At 41.5% G+C, this 26,526-nt stretch overlaps 1 protein-coding gene across 1 annotated transcript in view; it reads left to right on the top strand.

Moving 5' to 3' along the window:
- adcy1b (adenylate cyclase 1b) overlaps positions 1-26,526 on the top strand; it is a 117,290-nt gene that overhangs the window by 29,503 nt on the left and 61,261 nt on the right. The window contains exon 4 of the mRNA XM_037533725.1: positions 16,686-16,797. Within this exon, the coding sequence (XP_037389622.1) occupies positions 16,686-16,797 (112 nt within the window). The remainder of the gene's footprint in view (positions 1-16,685; positions 16,798-26,526) is intronic.

Below are 26,526 nucleotides of genomic sequence, written 5' to 3'. Positions count from 1 at the left end.
TTTGGGTTGTTTCTTTGAGGCCATTCATCATGAAATGAATAAAGTAATAAAGTAAAGGACCACAGGTGTTTTCAAATAAAGTAATAAAGTAAAGGACCACAGGTGTTTTCAAATGACACCAAAAACTGAAAAATGCCAAAAATGGAGATATGAGATTTTGTCCCGTTTTTTTGTTGCCGTGGTGGTGACTCACCATCATGAGAAAATCCCAGGTTAGATCGAACTAGGCCTAAAATATGTTGGCTAAGCAAGAAGTCCAGTCGCAGTTTATTCGCATGGTCCCCTATAGATGATCTACAGATACTTACATTATTCACAAACTTTCTGGTGATACTCAATTGATTATCAACACCAAGGTTAGGTTAGGGTTAGCTGTAGGTTTTGCCTTGAGGTTAGAGTTAGGGTTAGGGATAGATTTAATGGAATCTTTCCCACGCCACTTCAGGTACAGTTCAATTTAACAGAACGATAAACTTTGCCTCCACAAAACATCTACAGTGGACCATCCAAATAAAGTGCTACCAGAAATCCTGCTTTGCGAGACTCTTGTATTTTGGCCTTTTTGTAAAGAGCCTCCTTTGGAAATAAACCTGTCCAAATCTCTTCATTTAACCTGCATATGTCTCTCTGCTCCTTTATCCTGACACTGAGAAAACTTTCATCAGTGCATCGCGTTGATATTGCTGTACTGAAAGGTAAAGGGGCCTGTGAGCTTCTCATGTTCATCCCACTCTTTAACACGGAGCTGATCGAGCATTATGAGTGAAGGCTAATTGCTGAAGCCATTATCCAGGTCAGAGAGGTTTGCTCAGCATCTCATTTACATTCCTGTAGGTCTAGCAAAATAGAGGAAAAGACAGATATCAGCTTTCATTTAGCATTATGCTAATGGCGTCATGTTAATTGGGGGCATGATAGCTTTCAAATTTTGCTAGCAATTTAGTCAAACTGTCTTTTAATTCTTATTAATATTGTTAGTGTTTCAATCAATTAGAATGGAATTGATGTATTAGAGTGAAAATGTGTTCTAATACATTTATATGCATTGTGAATATATTAGTCATTTTTGAAGTGCCTCGAATTAGCAATGTTAATATATCGCTGAGACTATTTCTTGTTAGTAGCACCGGTGGGTTCTCCATGGAATTTTTATTAAAGTGACATTCGGCCTAAAAGTAGCATTTGATGTTATTTATCATGTTACGTTGAATTCTGTAGTGCATCATTGCATCCCTCAGCCTCACTGGTTTGACAGAATTCACAAGTTTGTGCCTGTTTTTCATTTTTCCTCTAATATTCTGTTACTACAATACCCTGCAGTATCATCATCATCATCATCATCATCATCATATATAACCACTTAGTCCAGATAGGGTCACAGTAGCAGTTGGGTGAGCAGAGAATCCCAGGCAACTTGTCCTCCGCAACTTCCTCCAGCTTATTCCTGGGGTCCCCGAGTTGCTTCCAGGCTGACTTGGAGATATAATTCCCCCAGCAGGTCCTACAGGTCTCGTCCCAGTAGGCCGTGCCTGGTAAACCCCACCAGGAGGCGGCCATGGGGCATCCTGATCAGAGGTCCGTACCACCTTAACTGGCTCCTCTCTATGTGTAGGAGTAGTGGCTCTACTCTGAGCTCTACCTGGATGACCGAGCTCTTCACCCTATCAAGTAGAGTGTAGCAGCCACCCCGTGAAGGAAGCCCTTTTCTGACGCTAATATTCGCGATCTCATTCTTTCGGTCATTACCCAAAGCTCTTGACCATAGGTGAAGGTTGGGATATTGACTGACCAGTAAATAGAGACCTTTGCCTTATGGCTCATCTCTCCCTTCACCACTACAGTCCGGTACAATGACCACATTACTGCTGCTGCCTGCCCCAGCCTGCGGCTGATCTCACGATCCCTCTGCCCATCACTCATGAATAAGACCCCAAGATACTTGATCTCCTCCACCTGGAGCAGGTCCTTTCTTCTTACCGCATGCATTGCAGCATGCATTGCTCAAATACATCATGCAACCATTGGGAATCCTCTCATGGTAATAAAGAAATACACAAATGTAGAGGCTAATAAAATAGACATTTGGCCTCCTTTGGCTTTCTTCCACATTGGCCATCAGGTGAAAAAGGACCCACCCAAAAGTGCTTGTAGTTTTTAAAAAGGTTCTCCCACCTTCAACATACATCATCATTTACAGCATTTACTCTTGTCCAGAGTGACAATTTGATTGTTTTTACACAGGTAGGCAAAGTTAGCGTTAGGAGTCTTGCCCAAGGACCCTTATTGGCATAGCATGGGTTGCTTGCTGAAGGCGGAGATTGAACCCCAGTCTACAATGTAGAGGACAGCAGTGTTACCAGAGGCTAGTTTAGTCTAGAGGCTAGTTTAGCACCACTGTAGGAGACCAGTAGGCATGCTTACAACAGATGTAGCGATAGTTACATTTTTCATTTTGTCCCTTTAAAATACTCCTGCAGCCACAGACTGGTAAGAGCACCCATAATTCCTTGGCCTGGTGGATAACCTAGCGAGGTTCAGTGGATAACCTTTGGTCAGAGCACCTCCATCATCTCGTTTCTGTTCTCCCCTGCAATAAAAGCTCAGTCCATGATTACACCCATCTGTCTTAGCATACAAACCAGTGCCAACAGTAATTGAAAAGTGGAGGAGGGAAAAAAATGTTAATTTACTAAAAATAAATCAGAGACAAAAAAAAAATGGCTAAAAATGAACTTGGAATATAAACAGGCTGCAAATTGAAATGCCAGCGAGGCCATAATTTCCCTCGATAAGGGCATCGGCTGCCTAAATGAGTAATGTAATGTTTTTGTAACATAATATTATACACACTTTTTATGAAGGGATATTTTTTCACCTGGCAACTCGGACACATCCATCACTGTGTGGAATGGGCATTCAGCACAGGAGAGGGAGGGAGGGAGGGAGAGAGAGAGAGAGAGCGAGAGAATTACAGAATAGAAGGTACTTCAGTCAACAAGTCCAAAAATAAATCCAGTAATTATGCAAACCTGCATCTTCTAAATGTCTCTCTGTGCTCTTTAGTCTCTGTTCTTGATCTAATATCACCTCTTACCTTTCACTCACTTACCTCTTACCATACACTTACCGAGTTATTCTTCCTTTGAAGGCTACGTACATAAAGACATCATAACATATGCATAAGCATTGAATAACTTATTTATTATATATAAATATGTCATGGGTTGGAGGTTAGGGAACCAGCCCTGTGACCGGTAGGTTGTTGGTTCGATCCCCTGTCCTTGACTGAAGTGCCCTTGAGCAAGACACCTAACCCCCAGTTGCTCCCTGGGTGCTGTGGATAGGGCTGCCCACTGCTTCAGGCAAGTGTGCTCACTGCCCCCTAGTGTGTGTTCACTAGTGTGCATGTATGTGGGTGATTCACTGCACAGACGGGTTAAATGCAGAGGTCTAATTCCACAGTGTACAAACACAGTTGGCTGATAGTTCTGAATTCAAATTATTAAGCAGTGCTTGAATATTTATGAACAGCTTACGTCATCAATCAACAACAACACTGAACAGACATGAGGGTTGTACTTTAACTCATGTAGAACTACATAGAACTGATGTGAACTTCTAAACTAGGCCGAAGATCCATTAATTGGGAATGACGCTTATACAAATGCACCATTTTACCAATTTAATTGAAGTCTACCTACTGAAAAAGTGAAGTTGAGTGTGCTGTTGGCCTATAGTAACAAAAATGAATGAACTTTTAATAATTTGATCAAAATGATCCCAGTGCAAAACGAAAACAGAATAAGAGAAGCTCTGCCTTTGTAACATCATGTTGCGACAGCTGCAAAGCAACTGTACTCATATTATACAGGGAGATTCACTCGAAAGAGGCCCCGAATATTCTCTAATAACTCTCGCTAAGATGGAGCAATCTGAACGAAACAATGTGCAATGAACTCCTCAATATGTGGAGCTTCGAACACGCCGGGATGCCCCTGCGTCGGAGTGATGAGGTAGGCGCTGGACAGCCGTTGCAGCGTTTAACCTCTCTAATATTTGCCGATACGTTCAGGAACATGGAGCGCTGAATTGAAATGTGTCTGGCAGAAAACGGAGATCACTTCCAGCATCGCTTGTAATGCGATCGATGACACATACGTCAAGGTATGTAGCGTATTTTTTTGGTTCAGATGGCTTCATCCCAACAAGAGGTACAGCAGAATAATCGGGGCCTCTTTCAAGTGAATCTCCCTGTAAGCCATACTAAAGTTCTATGTGAATAATATGCAGTATTAGATAGACTGAGAAAGTGTCCATTAATGTCATTAACAATAACTGTTATTAATGTGACAACGTCAGGACTGTATATGCATAGATACGTGTTTATGTGCCAGCGCTGGTTGTTTAGCAGTGTGTGGGTGTGGGTGTTGTATTGTTTCAGAGCGCTTTCCTACCCCTCCCCTTCCTTACCTCCTCAAGCCTCTTCTTCTCAGCTTGGCTTGCTTTAATCAAACCCAGTGTAGTGAATGTGGGATTATGACAGCATTCACTGACCCTCACAAACGGACCAATCCGTGCACTGCTCAGTACATTGACCAAACCTAATAATTCAAATTCAGGCACGCTACAGGAAAAACTGCTCTCAGTCTTTCCTAACAGTGGAATCTTTCCCAAGCACACTTAATAATCATTATAGAATAACCCTGTATTACACAATGTTGCCTCGGGGGAACAAACTCATTTTCCTCTCTTTACAAAGACATGAAAGATATTTAGTGATGATGAAAGGCTCAGTGAGCATAGGCCGGAGTTTGAATACACCTGGAATTGGCCACTGTATCTCACACACACACACACACACACACACACACACACACACACACACACACACACACCTCCTAAGCCGCTTCTCCTTCTGGGTTGCAGGGGGTGCTGGAGCCTATCCCAGCTGTTATTGGGCGAAAGGCAGGATACACCCTGGACAGGTCACTAGTCCATCGCAGGGCAGACGCCACCGTATCTCTTGGTGCCCATTTGTAAGCCACTTTTAAGCATGGTGTGGCTTATGAATGACATTGTTGCACCAAACAGGTCCCCTCAGAAAAGCAGTTCTTCATCATTTTTCATTCATCTGAGATGATTTACATCTGTTGGGGTGTGAAGTTGGTTCATTTACCACTTTGTATCATATGAATGATATTTGCTATGAGAAATTGCTTAAATGTCTATGTTGCCTAGAAGCAACACAGTGCAACAGTGGAATGGCTGTATGCCATATCATTCTGTCACGTGGTCAACAGGCAGGAGATTTTACTAATGTCATTTTTTTTGGGAAAATCAAATCTTTTTTTTTTTTTGGTTTCCATTGTTACGCAATGGTTCCTCTAGGCACCTCCTTGTATCTACACTCTTTGTAGTTCAACATCTACAGACATTAGTTCAACTTTGTTGGGCCCCTTTCAGCCTGTTCAGCCAGGACAATGAATTAGGGGGCTAATAAACTATGCAGAGAAACAGATGGACTACAGTCTGTAACTGTAGAACTACGAAGTTCACTTATATAGTAAGTGGAGCTGATAAAGTGGACAGTGAGCGTAGAAACAAGGCAGCCTTTACACCAGACCTTGTGTTGACGAGCCCCTCGTCCTATTCTCCTCACGCAGAGGTTGCTGTGGCATTAGCATAATTGGGAAGCTGTCCTCCTGGTTGTCGCCTCTCACACACACACATGTGCGTACACGCCCGAACGCACACACACACACATGCAGAATGATGGATGAGACAGTGACAAGGCCTCCTACAGGAAATGAAGGCACGGCAGAGGCCTGCGGTGTCACGGCCGACCCCAGCTTGATGGAATCTAATGGTTTATTGCGGGACAATGTCAGGCTAGTGCTGCTCTCAGTAATAGAGATGAATGGTGTGCTAGAGACTGGGGAGGATGTTGAAGTATCTGTCTGGATTGCATTAATACCGAGTTTGTGATGCAGGACCACCAAGCATCACGAGAGGGTCATTTGTTTGATTGACAGGTATATTTCCCCTCCCGTGCTCAGTAAATGTAAAGGGCTACCACTAAAACTGTTTGTCAGGGAACCGCGTGCAAAGACTAGACCACAATATACAGTTTCAGCTTCCCTGGGCAGGTCGGCATGTAATCAGAGATACCAGCGAGGGACTGTGTGGTGGAACTCTGCCTGTGTGGATGCAATTCCCAGCCGACATACAACACAGAGCACTCTCAGGGTCAGTGGTGTTCTTCTGTCTGTCAGTGCTGGACAGTAACTCAGTAATTAAGTAAATGGAATTAGTTTCTGTACTTTAGTATTTTTGGTGTATCTGTACTGAAGTTTCTCCATTACTGGGCAACTTTTTCCTTTCACTCCACTACATTTCAGAGTCTAATATCCGACTTTTTCCTCCTACATTTTGAGAAATCTGTCGTTCCTTTTGGTTTCTGTGTGTATAAAAACGTAACATGTCAAAACGAAAGAAGCGCAAAGCCAGAGCACCAATCAGGGCCCAGCGGTCACTTTGTTTAGAGCTGGTTTTGACCTGTTGGTCATACCGACCCAGTGCAGCACGCGGTTCAACGTCAGCGCAGCAGCGTAAAACTTTGGGAGAGTCTGTTCAACATAAATGATGAACTAACCTAACTTTGTGTAAATAGAGCTCAATATAGAAATATGTCCACATATGCAGTCGAGACTGACGCGGCTTTTTTCTGAATTTCTACAAACACCATTTCATTTTATAGTAAATGAGTTTGGGCTGGTTTATGTTTATGAACAGACGCCTACAGATCAACATAGTAAAGGAGCTCATCTGTGATCCTGAGTTTAAAGCCAGTTTTTATTCAACTTAAACTTGGAACTAAGTTGTAAATAAATCTGAAACTGAAACTTTGCTTGTGTGTAAAAAGTGATTTCAGAGCCACTCGGTTCTCCCTGATGGAAACTGTTTACCTTCAGTGTTTTGTGCTTCTGATCATTTTAATAGACGTCAGCGTCACTAATTAATGACGTTCTATTAAAAGACTGGTTTACCAAGAGAGACGCTGGAGGACTTTCACCTGAAATGAGTTCATGAAGCCAGTCTGGTTATAAAATTGATAAGGACAGGCTATCTGTTCAAGAAGCTTCAGTCTCTGCGTTAGAAATTTTTTCTGTCCTGTGTCTGTTAAGAAACTTCTGTCTCACCCTGTATCTGTCCACTACTGTAGAACCTTCTGTCTCCACCCTGTATCTGTCCTCTACTGTAGAACCTTCTGTCTCCACCCTGTATCTGTCCTCTACTGTAGAACCTTCTGTCTCCACCCTGTATTTGTCCTCTACTGTAGAACCTTCTGTCTCACCCTGTATCTGTCCTCAGTTGTAGAACCTTCTGTCTCCACCCTGTATCTGTCTTCAGTTGTAGAACCTTATGTCTCCACCCTGTATCTGTCCTCAGTTGTAGAACCTTCTGTCTCCACCCTGTATCTGTCCTCAGTTGTAGAACCTTCTGTCTCCACGCTGTATCTGTCCTCTGTTGTAGAACCTTCTGTCTCACCCTGTATCTGTCCTCAGTTGTAGAACCTTCTGTCTCCACCCTGTATCTGTCCTCAGTTGTAGAACCTTCTGTCTCCACCCTGTATCTGTCCTCAGTTGTAGAACCTTCTGTCTCCACCCTGTATCTGTCCTCAGTTGTAGAACCTTCTGTCTCCACGCTGTATCTGTCCTCTGTTGTAGAACCTTCTGTCTCACCCTGTATCTGTCCTCAGTTGTAGAACCTTCTGTCTCACCCTGTATCTGTCCTCAGTTGTAGAACCTTCTGTCTCCACCCTGTATCTGTCCTCAGTTGCAGAACCTTCTGTCTCCACCCTGTATCTGTCCTCAGTTGTAGAACCTTCTGTCTCCACCCTGTATCTGTCCTCAGTTGTAGAACCTTCTGTCTCCACCCTGTATCTGTCCTCAGTTGTAGAACCTTCTGTCTCCACCCTGTATCTGTCCTCTGTTGTAGAACCTTCTGTCTCCACGCTGTATCTGTCCTCAGTTGTAGAACCTTCTGTCTCCACCCTGTATCTGTTTTAACCCCTTCTTCCTCTTTTGTTGTGGTCATATATTATTCAGTGGTTTGTATTATTGTGCTGTTCAGCCCATCTGGACAGAGCAGCAAAATGACTCCGTACATACAGAGTCAGTTACTGAGGCACCGTTTTGAGTTGAGGGCTCAGCTTGGACCTCACAAATACTTTAGAGAAGTTATTGCTCTTCGTGTTCTCTTGTCGCAGATGGTCCTCCAATTAAAATATTCACAGCAAATTTATAGCACCCAATTATGTTGACATCTGCGGTATGACAAAGTGGCATTTAGCGGATCCCTCCAAAGACGCAGTGTTCTGCTACTGTGTTCGAAAAACCAGCCCACACACATGCCACAGGACATCTGAAGAGTCCATTTCTCTTCTTTTTTTTGCTTTGTTTTTCTTAAAGACGCAAGGATGTGTGTGTGTGTGTGTGTGTGTGTGTGTATGTGTGTGTGTGTGTGTGTATGTGTGTGTGTGTGTGCATGTGTCAGCTATGAACTCCTACTTCAGTTCACAGTCCAGATGAACACAAGCGCCAGAGCAGATGTCTGGATCTCTATCTCAGTTTTTCAGGTGTGCTTCACTGATAGGGCGCATGGACGTCCCCCTACTTTAGAGTCCTTCAGGTGATGAGCATGGACATCTCCGCTGCAGTGTTTCCTTCAGTAAATTTCAATAAACTCAAACACTTGTTTAGCACCAAAATGACAAAGGTTTTATGGAAGCCAAGTCAAATACTGCCTTAAGTTAGATAAGGAGTGGGTAAGTAAGCTGCTTTAACCCCTTAAAATCCCAGGGTTATTACATACCAAGGCTTATTATTCAGTAACTACAGGGACTGCAGTGCAAACTAGCTGAGCTACTCTTAGTTTATAGTAGCGTGTAATAAGACTTTGGGCCTGCCAGTGGCTGTTTAAGGGTTTAGCTCTTAAAATACTGATCTTAGAGAAAAATAGAACTGTTCAAAATGTGTCTAACAATTCAAATGCACAACAAAATCCCTCTCTGCTCTCTACTGTGACTTTTTCTTTCTTTCTTTTGTCTTCCTTGCTGTTTTTTGGCCTTTCGTGCTCTTTCAAATGATCCCTATGCACTTTTCACACATTTGAAGTTGCATTTAAGACTAAACAAGTGTTTTTGCTCATAAAAACATGGATATAAGCATAAATACAAATAATATTAACACAAAAGTACTGATTGTCCTACGGTTTGTATGTTCATTTGACCCTTTCCAAAATCTCTCCTTGAGGAAGGCCAGTATTTGTTGTCATCTGACACCTCGTTTGGTTAATCAACCCTTCAAGATGTTAAATCAAGGAGAATTCAGGAACCAAACTTGTGCTCCACTAACCAGCTCACAACATCTCAACTACTTTTTTTGACAACAAGTAGTTCTCGTTAGTTTGGCATTGATTCTTATTCTATATGGTGGTTTTTTAGATCATAGTCAGGAACCATGATCCAGTTTATAAATACAAGTCACTCATTTTTCAGCATCAGAAAAGAAGCAGAAAACTGAAATTGTACAGATAATTACACAGAAACCTCAACAAGTAAATACCATATCATATTTTTCAGTATTTTTCCTCTCTACACGTTTATTTTAGCTTCCATTGCTTTAGGAGACTCACTTTGAGTTTTTCAAGAAATCTTCAGGGCTGTTTTTCCCCACCTCCGAAGTTCAGTCTTAGAAGTTGGTTGTAGTTTCTGCTTCTCACCGTCCAAGTAATCCTAAATACATCCTCCACATCCTTTCAGACCCATAACATTGGGTTGGTATCTCACAGTGGACAGATGGACAGACACACCTGTGGACTCTTTAAGATCTGAGGCAGGATTGTTTGAGTTTCTTCTCTCTCTCTTCTAAGCACTGTTTATCTGATGACCACAGTTTTGGCGAGTTTCAATCATTTTTGAACTTGTTTTGTCATCTTCCTTTGTGTTTCTCCTTTCTTATTCAAGTGGATTATTTCATATCTAATCTCTTTATAAATCTCTTTCTCATCCAAGTCAAGTCAAAGTTTATTTCTGTAGCGTTTTTTACGACAGGCCTTGTCGCAAAGCAGCTTTACTTCAAAATCCAGGTCCGGGCCGCTGTGAGCGTCGTCAGTGTCGACAGTGGCAAGGAAAACTCCCTAAGAGTAAGAGCAAGAAACCTTGAGAGAAACCAGGACTCAAAAGGGGAAACCCACCCTCCTCTGGTCAACACTGGATTGCAAACAGTAACACAAGAGCAATGTGAGCAGGGAATAACGCTGTTATTGGAACAAAACCTCGTTTTTCAGTTTCTGCCATGATTTGAAAGTGCCTCTCACCCTTTACATTGTGTGTAAGTTACATGATGATTGGACCAAACAAAACGAGCCAAAATGACTTGGAAAAATGTCTGGTTCCATTGACTTACATTAAAAGCAAAGTAGGTTTTTTGCTTCTCCTGTAAACTTATAACTTTGCAACAGCAATAAGGTTTTAACTGTAGTGTAAAATATAAACCTAAATATTCTAAACATTATTTTGTGTTTATATTGGATATAATACAGTATATTATAGCTGTGGTGACACTGTAACATTCATGATTGTGTGTGTGCTGGTGCTCTACCTGCACAGGTACCGCCACGCTTTATTCTTTCAAAGACCAGACAGCGCGCTAATCTACTTTGTGTTGGTTTGTGTGTGTGCGTGAGCCGGTGATGTAATTTCATTTGGGTAGGCACTGTAATATGCTGTGTTCTGGCAGTGTGTGTGTGTGTGTGTGTGTGTGTGGCACTGTAGCTGCCCTCACAGTGAACTGATCTGAGTTACCACACTCATAAAGAGAGAGAACGTGCTGTTTATCAGGGAGCATGCTGGATGTAAGGCCCGAGGACACTGTTAATTCTGTGTACGATTGGTAGAGGATGAGGCATGAAATGTTTTGTTTTCATTATAGATTTGAACCGTCTTGCTACATGACCCTGAAAAACCTTCCTTCTTTGCTGACACCAGTCCATCACACTTCCCTGATCTGAAGGCCATATAACTTCCACCAGTGATGGAACCCAGTGCAGAAATATTATAAACCCCTCCATAAGAAAACGACTCTCAATGAATAAAAAGACTATGCAATTTGCTTTTTTACTCACTGTCATTATGTGTCTCAAATAAGTCGATGCTCTCGAGGCACGGCACTCCTCCCGCTAGTGTTAGAGCTTTAAATATTTGCTCAAACTCAATGAGATCCAACTGTTCACATCAGATTCAAACTTACTTAGCAGATACCCACTGATGTTGTTGACAGAGTTTAGCACTGAGGTCCACGAGGTCCACACCTGGGAGAAAATGAATCTAGAAAGTGGTTGGATAGTGTAGTGGGTAACACCTCTGCCTTCTGTGCTATAGGCTGAGGTTCAATCCCCTCCTGTTCAACACTAAACCAATAAGAGTCCTTGGGCCAGACTCCTAACACCACCTTCACCAACCTGTGTAAAATGATCAAACTATAAGTCGCTCTGGATAAGAGCGTCTGCCAAATGCCGTAGATCTCCAAAGTTTATGAAGATTGAAAAATGTTTAGGATGTGCAAAATGACTTAAGTGAGCACTGAGTTAGATATTTATTGTAATGCACTACACTGACTAATTGAAATATATTGCAAATGTGTTTAATTCTGTTCCTTTTCCCTGAGTATCAACACGGGCTTTTGTTTCTAGCGGTATCTGAAGACGAGCTTTCTCTATAAACTCTATGTAACTAGCAATGATACTTTCTCTAGGTAAACAAAGCGCGTTCTGTTAGTCACTCTGGACAAGAGCGTCTGCCAAATGCTGTAAATGTAAGCGTAAAACATTGCTTGATTCATTAAGGTGGAATTTAAACATAATCCGATCTGATCTAATGGCGACTGTTGTTGTCAGTATGCGGTATTAACCATTACTATTAACCATTTTATAAATTTTGTCAGTTTTATAAAGTTTAATCCAGCACTTTGGGTGATGATGGGATGATTTGGATCAGCTTTGGACACAATTTTGTTGGGCTTGGGTCAGTTTCAGACTCAAAACTTGATGATTCAGATTCAGATTCAGATTCCTTTATTGATCCCAGCTGGAAATTGCAGTTGTTACAGTTGCAGCCACTTATGTAAAAATAAACACTTTACTAATAATTTAAGACAATATAGAGACATTTACAGTATGTACACCAGATTTAAGTACTTATGAGTATAGTAAGGTGGCAGTGATTGTGATAGTAATGTGTGGTTCAGGTTAGGTCAGACTCAGATAGTAAGATCTGTATTTGGATTAGGAGCAAAATTTCAGGCCTCATTAAAGCTACAGCATCACACACATACACACACACATGCACACACACATCATCATCTAAACCGCTTATCCTTCTGGGTCATGGTAGGGTGCTGAAGCCTGTCCCAGCTGTCAGTGGGCGGAAGGCAGGACACACCCTGGACAGGTCGCCAGTCCATCGCAGGGCAGACAGACAGACACAGACACACTCACACCTAGGGGTAATTTAGCCTGGCTGCATGTCTTTGGCCTGTGGGAGGAAACTGGAGTTATAGCATCTCACTTAATGTTTACTTTAGAGTTCAAATGTAAGATTTTAAAGCTATAAATAAAATAAATTTATTCTTGCCCTAAGTGGAGGAGTTTTAAATATCTTGGGATTTTGTTTACGAGTGAAGGAAGGATGGAGCGAGAGGTTGACAGGCGGATTGGTGTGGCGTCTGCAGTAAGGTGGACTCTATACCGGCCCGTCATGGTGAAGAGAGAGCTGAGCCAGAAGGTGAAGTCAGTCTACATTCTGACTCTCACCTCTGGTCACGAGCTTTGGGTAGTGACCGAAAGAATGAGATCGCGGATACGAGCGGCCGAAATGAGCTTTCTCCGCAGGGTCGCCGGGCTCTCCCTTAGAGATAGGGTGAGAAGCTCTGCGATTCGGGAGAGGCTCGGACTAGAGCTGCTGGTCTTCCACGTTGGGAGAAGCCAGTTGAGGTGGTTCGGGCATCTGGTGAGGATGGCCTCTGGACGCCTCCCTAGGGAGGTGTTCCAGACATGTCCGATGGGGAGGAGACCATGGAGAAGACCCAGGACACATTGGAGGGATTATATCTCTCGACTGTCTTGGGAACGCGGTATCCCTCTGGAAGAGCTGGAGGAGGTGGTGGAGGAGAGGGAGCCCTGGGCCTCTTAGCTTAGGCTGCTGCCCCATGACCCTGACCCAGATAAGCGGTTGAGGATGGATGGATGGATGGGTGGATGGATGGATAAATAAATCAAATAAATCTTGATGGATCCTGTGTCGAATCTGTCTGGAAACTGTTACCAAGCTTGTGAACGAACTTTACGTTGGCTTGACAAAGCAGCTAATAATGATTGGACTGCTGAATGTAGCACTGCTGATTGTTGCTGATAGCGTAGTTGGGTTTGAAATAGTTTCTGTGATGTTGCTACTAGGCTGTCATGGTATTCCAGCTTGTTGTTAGGTCATTGCTTGGTGATTGTTATGTGGTTGCAAAGTTGTTGCAAAGGGATTGTTATGGTGTTGCAAGGCCTGCTACTGTGTTCCACCAATATTTAGTTTAGCTACATGTCAGTTTGCCTTCACTTTCTTGAGATGATGTCTGGTTGCAGGCCTGTATGCGTTCACACATCAGCACTGTTCTTCATCGAGCGATCTGGCTGTTCCTCTGCAAACTTAATCTATTTCTGTAAGCTTCTGGCGCCGTAAGCACTGCAATAAGGACTGTTGTCTGAAAGTCGTCCTATCTTTGGCCCATAACTAGCCAGTCCTAACTCGAACGCTAAAGATTAGGACAGTATAGATTTCACTGATTGCTTCTCCAGTGGTATCATGATGTCTTGAATAATGATGATTTTAAAAATAGGGAAAGGCACACTTTCCGTTTCAGCTTTCTAAAGGAGCCACCAGGCGCAATCGAATGGCTGAGGAGTTGTATCATCGTCATGCTTAACAGGAATGTGATGAACAGATGATTTGATGAAGGTTTTGTGCCTCCTATGAAATGAAAGTCATGATAAAGATCCGATGTCCTACACCAGTGACCCACATGATACATTTATACGTTGTCTTTTAAGAGCCAGTAGTGTATGAGATCTGTCTGACTTTGCATTTGAATGCTCTTATTGTTGTTTTTGCTATTTGTAAAAACTTGTTGGAGTTTTCCACCTCATGGTCGGTTCCCCTGGGATCGCTAGAGCATATTTAAATGTTTTTAACGTGCCCACACCACTTGCATCACACCTACAAGTGGTGGAGGGGCGCTTGGTTAAGTAAACTTCAGTGTGCTAATAAGTAAGACATGCAAACTCTAACTATTTAAATGTCAAATTTTATTGTTTTTAAAATTTATTTGATTTGATTTGATTTGATTTAGTTTTATTTTAGAAGTCTGAACATAATGTACATCAGCTTTGTGAATTATCCCTTTGTCTAGATATAAGCTTTGGTTTTACACCATGGACCAGTGCTTTTCTATTTGTTTGTTGTAGCCATGTGGCCTTTATATTCCTAATTAGCTGGAGAGTGCAGCAGTAACGTTGTATCAGCAGTCAAGTCTAAGGGATGGAGTCCTTTTCTGCATCTGTCCCAGTTTGGGCATTGGGACTCGATTGTTAAGGTGCTGAAGTTTTAGGAATTTTAAAGTTCTACTGAATTAGTTCAAACTGGGGAAAAAATTATGTATATTGTGTATTTAGATGTTAGATATTTACAAGGATTATTTTATGATCTATTTAAAGCCAATTAATTATTTGAGATAGTAATACATTAAATATATGCATTCAGAGGTATCTGTCTCAAACCCTAACCTCCAAATTTACACATCACTCACTCACTCACTCACTCACTCACTCACTCACTCACTCACTCACTCACTCACTCACTCACTCACTCATTACACTTACTAACTCACTCATTCACTCCCACTCACTCATTACACTTACTAACTCACTCATTCACTCTCACTCACTCACTCACTCACTCACTCATTACACTTACTAACTCACTCATTGACTTTCTCATTCATTCACTCACATACTTTTGCTGCTTCACATCAGTACCTGGTTGCATACTGCTGTTCTAGACACTTAAATCTCTCTCTCTCTCTACATCTCTATCTCTACATCTCTCTCTCTCTCTCTCTCTACATCTCTATCTCTACATCTCTCTCTCTCTCTCTCTACATCTCTATCTCTACATCTCTCTCTCTCTCTCTCTCTACATCTCTATCTCTACATCTCTCTCTCTCTCTACATCTCTATCTCTACATCTCTCTCTCTCTCTCTCTACATCTCTATCTCTACATCTCTCTCTCTCTCTCTACATCTCTATCTCTACATCTCTCTCTCTCTCTCTCTCTCTACATCTCTATCTCTACATCTCTCTCTCTCTCTCTCTCTACATCTCTATCTCTACATCTCTCTCTCTCTCTCTCTCTACATCTCTATCTCTACATCTCTCTCTCTCTCTCTCTCTACATCTCTCTCTCTATACATCTCTATCTCTACATCTCTCTCTCTCTCTCTCTACATCTCTATCTCTACATCTCTCTCTCTCTCTCTCTCTACATCTCTATCTCTACATCTCTCTCTCTCTCTCTCTCTACATCTCTCTCTCTACATCTCTTTCTCTCTCTCTACATCTCTATCTCTACATCTCTCTCTCTCTCTCTCTACATCTCTATCTCTACATCTCTCTCTCTCTCTCTACATCTCTATCTCTACATCTCTCTCTCTCTCTACATCTCTATCTCTACATCTCTCTCTCTCTCTACATCTCTATCTCTACATCTCTCTTTCTCTCTCTCTACATCTCTATCTCTACATCTCTCTCTCTCTCTCTCTACATCTCTATCTCTACATCTCTCTCTCTCTCTCTCTCTCTCTACATCTCTATCTCTACATCTCTCTCTCTCTCTCTCCCTCTCTCTACATCTCTATCTCTACATCTCTCTCTCTCTACATCTCTATCTCTACATCTCTCTCTCTCTCTCTCTCTCTCTCTCTCTCTCTACATCTCTATCTCTACATCTCTCTCTCCCTCTCTCTACATCTCTATCTCTACATCTCTCTCTCTCTCTACATCTCTATCTCTACATCTCTCTCTCTCTCTCTCTCTCTCTCTCTCTACATCTCTATCTCTACATCTCTCTCTCTCTCTCTCTCTCTACATCTCTATCTCTACATCTCTCTCTCTCTCTACATCTCTATCTCTACATCTCTCTCTCTCTCTCTCTCTCTCTCCATCTCTCTCTCTACATGTCTATCTCTACATCTCTCTCTCTCTCTCTCTCTCTCTCTCTCTCCCTCTCTCTCTCTCTCTCTCTCTCTCTCTCTCTCTCTCTCCCTCTCTCTCTCTCTCTCTCCCTCTCTCTCTCTCTCTCCATCTCTCTCTCTACATGTCTATCTCTACATCTCTCTCTCTCTCTCTCTCTCTCTCTCTCTCCCTCTCTCTCTCTCTCTCTCTCTCTCTCTCTCTCTCCCTCTCTCTCTCTCTCTCCATCTCTCTCTCTACATGTCTATCTCTACATCTCTCTCTCTCTCTCTCTCTCTCTCTCTCTCCCTCTCTCTCTCTCACTCTCTCTCTCTCTCTCTCCTCCCTGCAGCATTCTGTTTGCGGACATCGTGGGTTTCACCAGCTTGGCGTCGCAGTGCACGGCGCAGGAGTTGGTGAAGCTGCTGAACGAACTCTTCGGAAAGTTCGACGAGCTGGCCACGGTGAGTCATCCTCACTCACACCTCACACTTATTGGCCCGCTGCTGTTACCACAGCAACTTAACACCTCTGAGAGCCACGGTGACAGTGGGATAGCTTGCTGAACCAAGAAAGTTCAGCACAGAGTGGGAGAGAGGTCCGCACTGTGTTTGGCACCATGCTTTGTGAAAGCAGAGCTCCAGAGATACTGAAGCGATGCTGTTTGATTGCTGGGTTGCTGGATCAAACTCATGGGACCCTGCTGAGGAACCTTCCACTTATACGAAGCTTTTGCTGACAGCCAAGTGGAGTTGGACAGAACACTTAATAGTATTCCATAAAAAACTTCAGGGATTGGTGTACTGGGTCAGTTCAGTGTTGCCTGAAGCACATATGATACTTAATGTGATGACACAGAGCTCAAAGGTAGAGCAGAAGACCTTAATCCATTCCACGTTTAATGCTTGGTTAAACAACAGCCTATATAAGATTGTTTCACCTGACAAGTCAATTAGTTTTAGAAAACAATCAATCAACCTTTATTTAGCCTCAGATAACATTGAGGGTGACCCTCATTTACAGTGTTGCTGAGCTGATCCAGGAAAAAGGGATTGATAATGTGTCAAAACATAGAAAAAAATAAAATAAATAAATGAAAATGACTCAAATCACATAAAAATGAAACACTAATAATAAAAATACATAAAACAGTCGCTGAAGCATAACTAAAATGTGAAAGTTAATGAGATCAAAAGAAGATAAATAAAACTAAAAGAGAATAAGATCAAGAAAGGAAACTAAAATGAATAAAAATGACTGAAATGATAATAAAATAACCCTAATTAAAACAGGAATAAGGATATGAATAAAAGGGAAAAGTAAAACAGTGTCAGGAAGAGTGGAGGAGTTACAGCTATAGTGAGGGTCCAGCTCGCTGCTGCTCTGTAAGGCAGAACTAAAGGCAGATTTTCCCTGTTCACTCTCGCTACTGGCATGTGATCCGACCACTGGAGCGAGTCTGATAATTACCATTATTTACGGACATCATTGAAGTAATATATCGCTGCTGTTGGAGCAAAACTGTGTAACCCCAAAATCGTAACTTTACAGGAGAAGGAAAAAACCTACTTTACTTTTAATGTAAGTCAATGGAACCAGACGTCTTTCCAAGTCATTTTGGGCCGTTTCATTTGGTCTGTTCATCATGAAATTTACACACAATGTAAAGAGTAACAGGCACTTTCAAATCATGTCAGAAACTGAAAAATGACAAAAATGAAGTTACAAGGCTTAGTGCAGCGCTATGCAGGCATATGGCCAGAAAGAGTGTGTTTCCCACTGTCCTGCTAGTGAGGATCAACCCTCCAAATAAACAAATGTATTTTAAAAAACAGCTTTGATTATGTTGATGTGTAGACTATTGCTGTAAAACATCCAACACGTATCCATCGCGCCTGAGGACGCTGTTGGTTTAGAATGTGCTTCCACTAATGTTGAGAACTCACAGTGTAATGGAAAGGCTTCATCCTGCAGCAGAACGAGGCCACTTGCTAAGACTGCCCTCAGATCGATGTCGTCTCCCCGTGGGAAGAAAGACAAACTCATCAGTACATGTCTGCGACATCTATGAGAGGAGATTGTTGAACAGATTTGAAATGTAATGCAATTGCTTTCTAAATTTGCATGAAATGAGATGTGCTTGCCCTCAGATGAACTATCGACAAGACAGGCAGATAAGGCCACCAACCCCCACCCCCCCAACCCCTCCGGGCACCCTCTACCATCTCACAGTACCACACGCAGCCTTTTTTAGGCTCTGTAGGCCTCATACTGTAAAAGAATGATAAGATTCGTCCATGATCAATCATTCACTGCTGGGTTCTTATTGTGTTTTTATGAGATAATGTTTTCTTTACAGTGAAGGTCGTGCATGTCTTACGGCTGCCTGGAGGGTTTGGTTTCCCTCATTCTCTTTAAAATTTCCCATTCACTCACACACACACACACACACACACACACACACACACACACACACACACACACACACACACACACACACGCACACAGACACACACACGCACACACACGCACGCACACACACACGCTCACACGCTCTCACACTCACAGTCTTATCTGAATGTAATCTGTGCACCATTACTTACCATCCACATGTGCCTGTGAAATCCTTTAATCCGCGGGATTAGACCCGAATGTTTTTTTTTTCTTTCAGGCTGGAAACACTCTTTCTCAGAAGCATGCTCTAGAGACACACTTGACACCAAGTGTCTTGCAAGTACATTATGATAATACTACTCATAGTATTTGATTACATCATTACAAATGCCCCAGTGCCCTTTGGGTAGAGCGTTGGTAGCGACTTGCAGCCGCAACTGAAGGCCAAGCAAAATAGCCGGAATGACCAAAGATGAAAATATGCAGGAACACTTTAAATATGGTCTCCAGAAAACACTGGGAGGAGAAGATTAGCTTGATTGGTGGATGAGATATAAGCTGAAAACCTCTTAAAGCCATACTATGTAAGTTTTGGGACTTTGGAGCCCTCTCTGGTGAAAATGTGTAACTACAAGTAACATGCAGTGGAACATTTTGTAGTGTGGTATGTGTTTTGGGCCAATTCCCCCGATGTTCATTTTGCATTTGAGACTCAAATATCAAGCCAGACCTTCTTTCTGAGACTGTGTTTGTGACATTAATACATAAAGACGTATAACATTGCTGAGAAACTTTGACTCGATGTCTTTGATTTTTATCAGATTATTTCACGTAGTATAGTGAAATTCATGTCAGTGCACACCATATTTTAGCCAGTTTTTTTTCTCCTGAATTATTAACGTATTTAAAAAAATACATCATGGTGCACTTTTAAGTTCTGAAAATTACAATGTGTGAGATTTCACAAAAACAGAAAAAATGGCTACCAAATTTGCCAAAATTCTAAAATAATAGCACATTCATATCGCTGTTGTCGGAACAAAACCTCGTATATACATTCTTGTTGTTTTTTGGTTTTTGACATAGTTTGCATTTGCCTGTGGCCCTTTATATCGTGTGTAAATTTCGTGAAGAATGGACCAAAAGAAACGGCCCAAAATGAATTGAAAAAAATTCTGGTTCCATTGACTTACATTAAAAGCAAACAAGGTTTTTGTCTTCTCCTGTAAAGTTACCACTTTGGAGATGCAAGGTTTTCTTCCAACAGCAGCGATATATATGAAGCTGAAGTTGGCCTGTTATTCACCACATTCTTATTCAAAGTTTCTGTTCCACCTTAAATGATGCAGAATTTACAAGTGACTCACATAGAATGGAAATTTTGAATAAGAATGATTAAAAATCAGTAAATACACACAGAAATTTCATTTTATTTTTTATTGTTCTTTAAACTTTAATGAGCAGCTAACAAGCTGCAAAGCAAACCAATAATTAGCCATGGTAGCTGATGAGTCTCACTTGAGTTTCATTAGCTGATCTAATACTGTGTACCAAACCAACACAGTTTGATATTTCACCTACTACACTAATGAGTGCATTTCTAATGGTAAAGCACTTTTTTACAGACTTTTTAGCGTGCCAGTATGCAGGCTAGAGTGCAGCAGGAGTACTGAAGTGGGAAAAGGCTGTGCAGATTTTGGCTTTGATTTGTTAAACTCAAATATATTGTTTAATTGGCTTTAAAATTGGCTTTAAACTGAAAACATGTTACTGCTGGATCAGTTATGGCTTTGTTGCCACAGTGCAGTGATGAACTTCCCTGCTAAAATGCCTGATGTTATCCGAAAACTATAAATTGAATTGATAATTGGCGATTTTCCGCTGCAAGGCCTAACTGTTCTGCACATGGTGGGTAACCATTCTAGTGGCATTTTCACTTATACAACCCCAATTCCAGTGAAGTTGGGACGTTGTGTAAAACATAAATAAAGACAGAATACGATGATTTGCAAATGCTTTTCAACCTGTATTCAGTTGAATACACTACAAAGACAAGATACTTGATGTTCAAACAGATACATTTTATAGTTTTTTGCAAATATTCACTCATTTTGAATTTGATGCCTGCAACACATTCCAAAGAAGTTGGGACAGGGGCAACAAAAGACTGGGAAACTTGAGGAATGCTCAAAAAACACCTGTTTGGAACATTCCACAGGTGACCAGGTTAATTGGAAACAGGTGAGTGTCATGATTGGGTATAAAGGGAGCATCCCTGAAAGGCTCAGTCGTTCACAAGCAAGGACGGGGCGAGGTTCACCACTTTGTGAACAACTGCGTGAGCAAATAGTCCAACAGGTTAAGCCATATATCAACAACACCCAGAAACGCCGCCGGCTTCTCTGGGCCTGAGCTCATCTGAGATGGACTGTGGAAAAGTGTCCTGTGGTCTGACGCGTCCACATTTCAAACTGTTTTTGGAAATCATGGATGTCGTGTCCTCCGGGCCAAAGAGGAAAAGGACTGTCTGGATTGTTTTCAGCACAAAGTTCAAAAGCCAGCATCTCTGATGGTGTGGGGGTGTGTTAGTGCCCATGGCAGGGGTAACTTACACATCTGTGAAGGCCCCATTAATGCTGAAAGGTACATACAGGTTTTGGAGCAACATCTGCTGCCATCCAAGCAACGTCTTTTTCAGGGACGTCCTGCTTATTTCAGCAACACAGTGCCAAGCCACATTCTGCACGTGTTACAACAGCGTGGCTTCGTAGTAAAAGAGTGCGGGTACTAGACTGGCCTGCCTGCAGTCCAGACCGTCTCCCATTGAAAATGTGCGGCACATTATGAAGCGCAAAATACGACAACGGAGACCCCGGACTGTTGAACAACTGAAGTTGTACATCAAGCAGGAATGGGAAAGAATTCCACCTACAAAGCTTCAACAATTAGTGTCCTCAGTTCCCAAACGCTTATTGAGTGTTGTTAAAAGGAAAGGTGATGTAACACAGTGGTAAACACGCCCATGTCCCAACTTCTTTGGAACGTGTTGCAGGCATCAAATTCAAAATGAGTGAATATTTGCAAAAAACAATAAAGTTTATCTGTTTGAACATTAAACATCTTGTCTTTGTAGTGTATTCAGTTGAATACAGGTTGAAAAGGATTTGCAAATCATCGTATTCTGTTTTTATTTATGTTTTACACAATGTCCCAACTTCATTGGAATTGGGGTTGTACTTGGTCCAGGCTTTTTCTCAATAAGGTTAGCTAACCATGCTCAGGGCCACAGAACATTTGATGGGATGACGTAACAATGGAGCTATTCACTGATAAATCCCCTGTTCACTTAACATCAACATTTCAATCTAACACTACAGCAACCTAATGTTTCTAAATGTTAAACAGTGTTGCTAACCAGGAGAGAGGAGCTGGTTAGCATTAGCTTGGCTAGTCTGCCACAACAAAATCTTTACTGACATATGTTTAGGGGATGGGATAATTAGGAGAATGAAAATATCTGAAAGTACCTCTTAGGGGCCAGCAATGTCTATCCTGTTGGGTGACATCTATCGTGTGATATGAGCCCACTTTCCTAGCTTAATGCAGGTCTACCTGGTAATAAATGCTGGAACGTTGTTTTGTTTAGATTTGTTTAATGCTAACCTTCTCACTGTGATCATGCAGGCTATGACATTTTGAACTGGGCTTCTGAGGAAATTTGGTGAAATTACTTTATCCTGTATGAACTGGCCAATTGGATTCCTTACAGTTGGTATTACAGATCTCCTCTGGTAATACTAATCCAGCTCGAATAGGGCTGAACACAGCATTTTCTGGTGCAGTCATTTTTATTTACGCTGTTTCATCATGTAAAAATAATGATATGCGGTTGGTCACTTTGCATGTCCATCACTTGGCAGCATGTTGTTAAAGTAGGTGGATCATGGCCATGTCGAATGACAGAATCAAATCATATTTCATTTGCGTACATCAATAAGATGTCACAAAAGCTGGTAATCTTCAAACTCCAGCTGTCATAATAAGCCTCAGATTCCTTACTTAAATGGAGAACCTGATATCTATAGTAAGGTAAGCTGGCCTCCAATAATTGGGACTTTGTCAGCTACATTCTGATTGGCAACCCACATGTCCATGCAGCCTTTTTTCTTTTGTTTTGTTTTGTCAGTCTTACAGGAAAAGTGACAGTTGATAAATTGAACAAAGAGTGTGAAGTTAATGGGATTAAAGGTTATCCAAGCACTTTCTTGAAGCATTTCGTAGCTTTTAAGGCTTTGTTTACACAGCAGGTAAAAGTGGCTCAAATCCGATCTTTTTCTTCATATGTGACACAGATGTATGTGTGTGTGTGTGTGTGTGTGTCAGTGTGAACAGCAAAAACCGCACTGAATCTGTCATTTTCATTTCCAATTTGAGACGCTTTCATATATGTTACTGTCCGCATCCGATTTGCATCAGTGCGACTCAGTCTGAAAAGCCAGATCGGAATCCATACATCTGTCCAACTCAACATTCATCATGATTTTTTACTGTTGAGACTCAAAAACTAGGCTGATGTTTCTATACTAAAAATTTAGAAGAGATGTATCACAAACACTCCATGTTCGAAGAGATTTTGAAAGAAATGCCCGAACGCAGCCGTAGGGGAACACGGCTGCAGTGCCAAACAGTTAAAAGTCTGAAAGCAAAGTTTAAAGAATTCAAGGACATGAACCAAAAAAATGACCATGGCTGAATACCATGCCCTTTTTACTGCAAACTCAAACACTTTGTGGGTGATGAGCTGAGCTGTATGTCAATTAAGCTAGAAGATCGCTCCTATGTTGCTGGCGAAAATGAAACTGAAAGCTCTGGGAGCCATTGGTGTTTGTTGGCAGTCGTGATTGTTTACCTCTGGATGAGCCACATGAAGCATCGTGAAGCATCGTTCATTTGCCAGTGGCCAGTTTAGGAGCTGATCTGTTCAGTCTAAAATCACATATAGGTCACATTTTAAAGATATTGTGAACAGGCAAACAAAAAATTCGGATTTGGTGAGAAAATCTGATTTGGGCCACTTTTACTTGCTGTGTCAATGTAGTCAAAGTGAGATATCTTTGTGATATGCCAACACATACCGATTTGCTCCACTTGGGTTTGTTTTTGTTGTATCACGCCAACACAGTCTGCAGCCGGTCATGTTGCATGTCACTTAAAATACCCTTTTCTGTCAAAGCTGGACGTTCTTGACCATGTTGAGCAACAAACACACCAGACTTTCTAAAGATGGTCAGAAGTGGGGCTTATGAGACTAAATAAAAGTGGCCCCATAAAGTATCGCATCAGCCTGCTTATCCCCAGCAATTGTGCTGTTTGAAAGTCGCTACTGCTTCAGTGAAGTAAACTGTGAATAAAGAACATGGCTATAATGCATTGCTAGGCTGCAGTAAAGATAACTGTCTGAAGGAACCAGCAACTGCTTTCACCTGGCAGTGTTTCTGCAAGGTTTTAAGAGGGCAAAGAGAGGCTAAAACTCATCCTATTATATTTATTCTCTATCTGCCACATCCATTTTCCAGTGAGCAGCATCAGGGGTTAAGCAGTGACACCACATTAATGGAATTGTTTCCTACAGTGAGTGCAGCAAAGCAGTGGATTACAATCACTTTAGGTTCTGGAGTAGTAGCCCTACAGATAATAATACAGATAATAAATTAATTTGACTCTTGTCCAGGATGATGACCAACCCAGCGTGCTGTAATCTGATCCGTATTTAGCATGCTAGCAGTTAGTTTCTCTTGCCTGTTATCAAAAACCTTCTAAAACTGCTCTTGGTATATCTTAAATGGATAATTTCAAGCTATGCAAGTGACAAAGCAAGAAACTTAGTTTCTCTCTTTTATTTCACATACAAATCATTATCAGTGTTGTTGTATTTTAGGTGTACTAGTGATTGAGGCATTGTGGGTAACATTCGCGGCTAGCTGGCTAATAATAGAGAAAATCATCATTGCTTGATGTGATCCATCTTTATAACTAACTATCCATTACTAAGTAATTAGTGGGACCGCAGTGGTCTCTCTAGTGGCATTTATTTCCGTTTTACAATGACACTGTCAGTGACAGTGTACTCTTAGGGTGTACCTCAAGGACCAATTTTGGGTCCTCTACCTTTTACTGCATAAATTAATAGTCTTTAATAGTCATTGTTTTCCATAGCTATGCTGATGATATTGTCATCTACCATTCAGCACTTAATCAAACTAAGGCTTTGTGTAAATTACAAGATGCTTTTAAACTTGTTTTAAATATTGATAAAACTAAAACAGTGTTGTTAACAAATTCAAGGCAAATACCCCTGAACCTTCTACCTGTCACCAATTTTAATGGATCAGAAATGTGGTTGAAAATGTATCTACATGGGTTAGTATGCATAGTATGCATTTCTTTGACATTTGAGCCTTATATTATGGTTTTGGTAAATAAATTGAAGGTGAAATTGGCATTTTATTTTATTAGGAATAGGACTAGTTTATCCTTTGAGGCTACATTTTTGCCAGTAATTGATTATGGAGGTGTCATTTACATGCATGTACATTTGCATTGCTTACGCACAATACACACTATTTATCATAGCTTTAAGATTCACTAGTAATTGTTGGTTAATTAAGCACCACTGTGTTCTTTACAGAAGAGCAGCTTTGTCCTCTTTTGCTATGTGTAAGCTGATTTATTATTATATTTATTATTACCTTTATGTCTGTGTAATTGTATATTTTAAAAATGAACCAGGAATTATTGGTCTGCACACTCGAAATGTGGATCTTCTTAGGATTTCCCATTTGCCACTGAATTAGGAAAGTAAGGAAACAATACCTGCTCTGTGGTGGTCACCCTGGAACAGAGAAAAATGGGGCTGACAAAGTATCAGAGAAACAGATGGACTACAGTCTGTAAATGTAGATCTACAAATTGCAGCTATACAGTAAGTGGAGCTGATAAGATGAGAGTTGTTAAAACAAGTAGGCGTACTTAATGAAGTGGCTGGCCAGTTTACATGGCAGACCACTGCAACAGTCAAAATGCAATATCCTTTTCCTGCCAGATAAGATGAGGTTGAGTTTGTGCTCTAGAAGTACTGTGTGGTCCACAGGGGTAGGAAATACGTAAGACCTCTAATTAAACAATCTAGTGACTAAATGGCTAGTTAGTTAGGCTTGTTTGCATCTCCCAGGCCTCAGGCACAGTAGCCAGTTACAGTGGGTTTGCCCACGGAGCTCACACATGGCTGAGAGGAGGGTGGGAAAGTGTGTGGGCAAGCCCTGTGCATGTGTATGCGTCCATGGCACTCTGTGAGACTGAAGCAGCCTCAGGCCACCTGGCTGCTGGGGACAGGCTGGAGGAAGCAGGCCAGGAACACTCGGTCATTATCGCATCTCCACCCGCCAACTGAAGCCCACTCTCATTCACAGTCACACTCTCAACCCTCATCGTTCTCCTTTCTTTTTCTTTCTCCTCTTTTTTAATTATTTTCTGTCCACCAGTAGTGACATTTTCAATGATTCATTTTATGGGCACTTTTAAAGCAATACCACGAGTTTTACACATCCAAATGATTCAATTTTCTGAGAGGGCGGCGCGTTTTGCTTTAGTAGAATGACAGTTATTTGCACAGGTGCAAAGTACACATAGGTTTGACCAACATCTGGAGGCTATAGATGCTATATAACATCCTGCAATTATGCATAAAAATGGATAAATAAACTCAGCCTACCATTAATCAATGACATGATGTGATATGT

Source organism: Pygocentrus nattereri, chromosome 2 (assembly GCF_015220715.1).
Source record: "Pygocentrus nattereri isolate fPygNat1 chromosome 2, fPygNat1.pri, whole genome shotgun sequence".
Classification (NCBI taxonomy): Eukaryota; Metazoa; Chordata; class Actinopteri; order Characiformes; family Serrasalmidae; genus Pygocentrus; species Pygocentrus nattereri.
The sequence above is the reverse complement of the archived record's forward strand: the minus strand, read 5'-3'. Positions and strand labels throughout refer to the sequence as shown.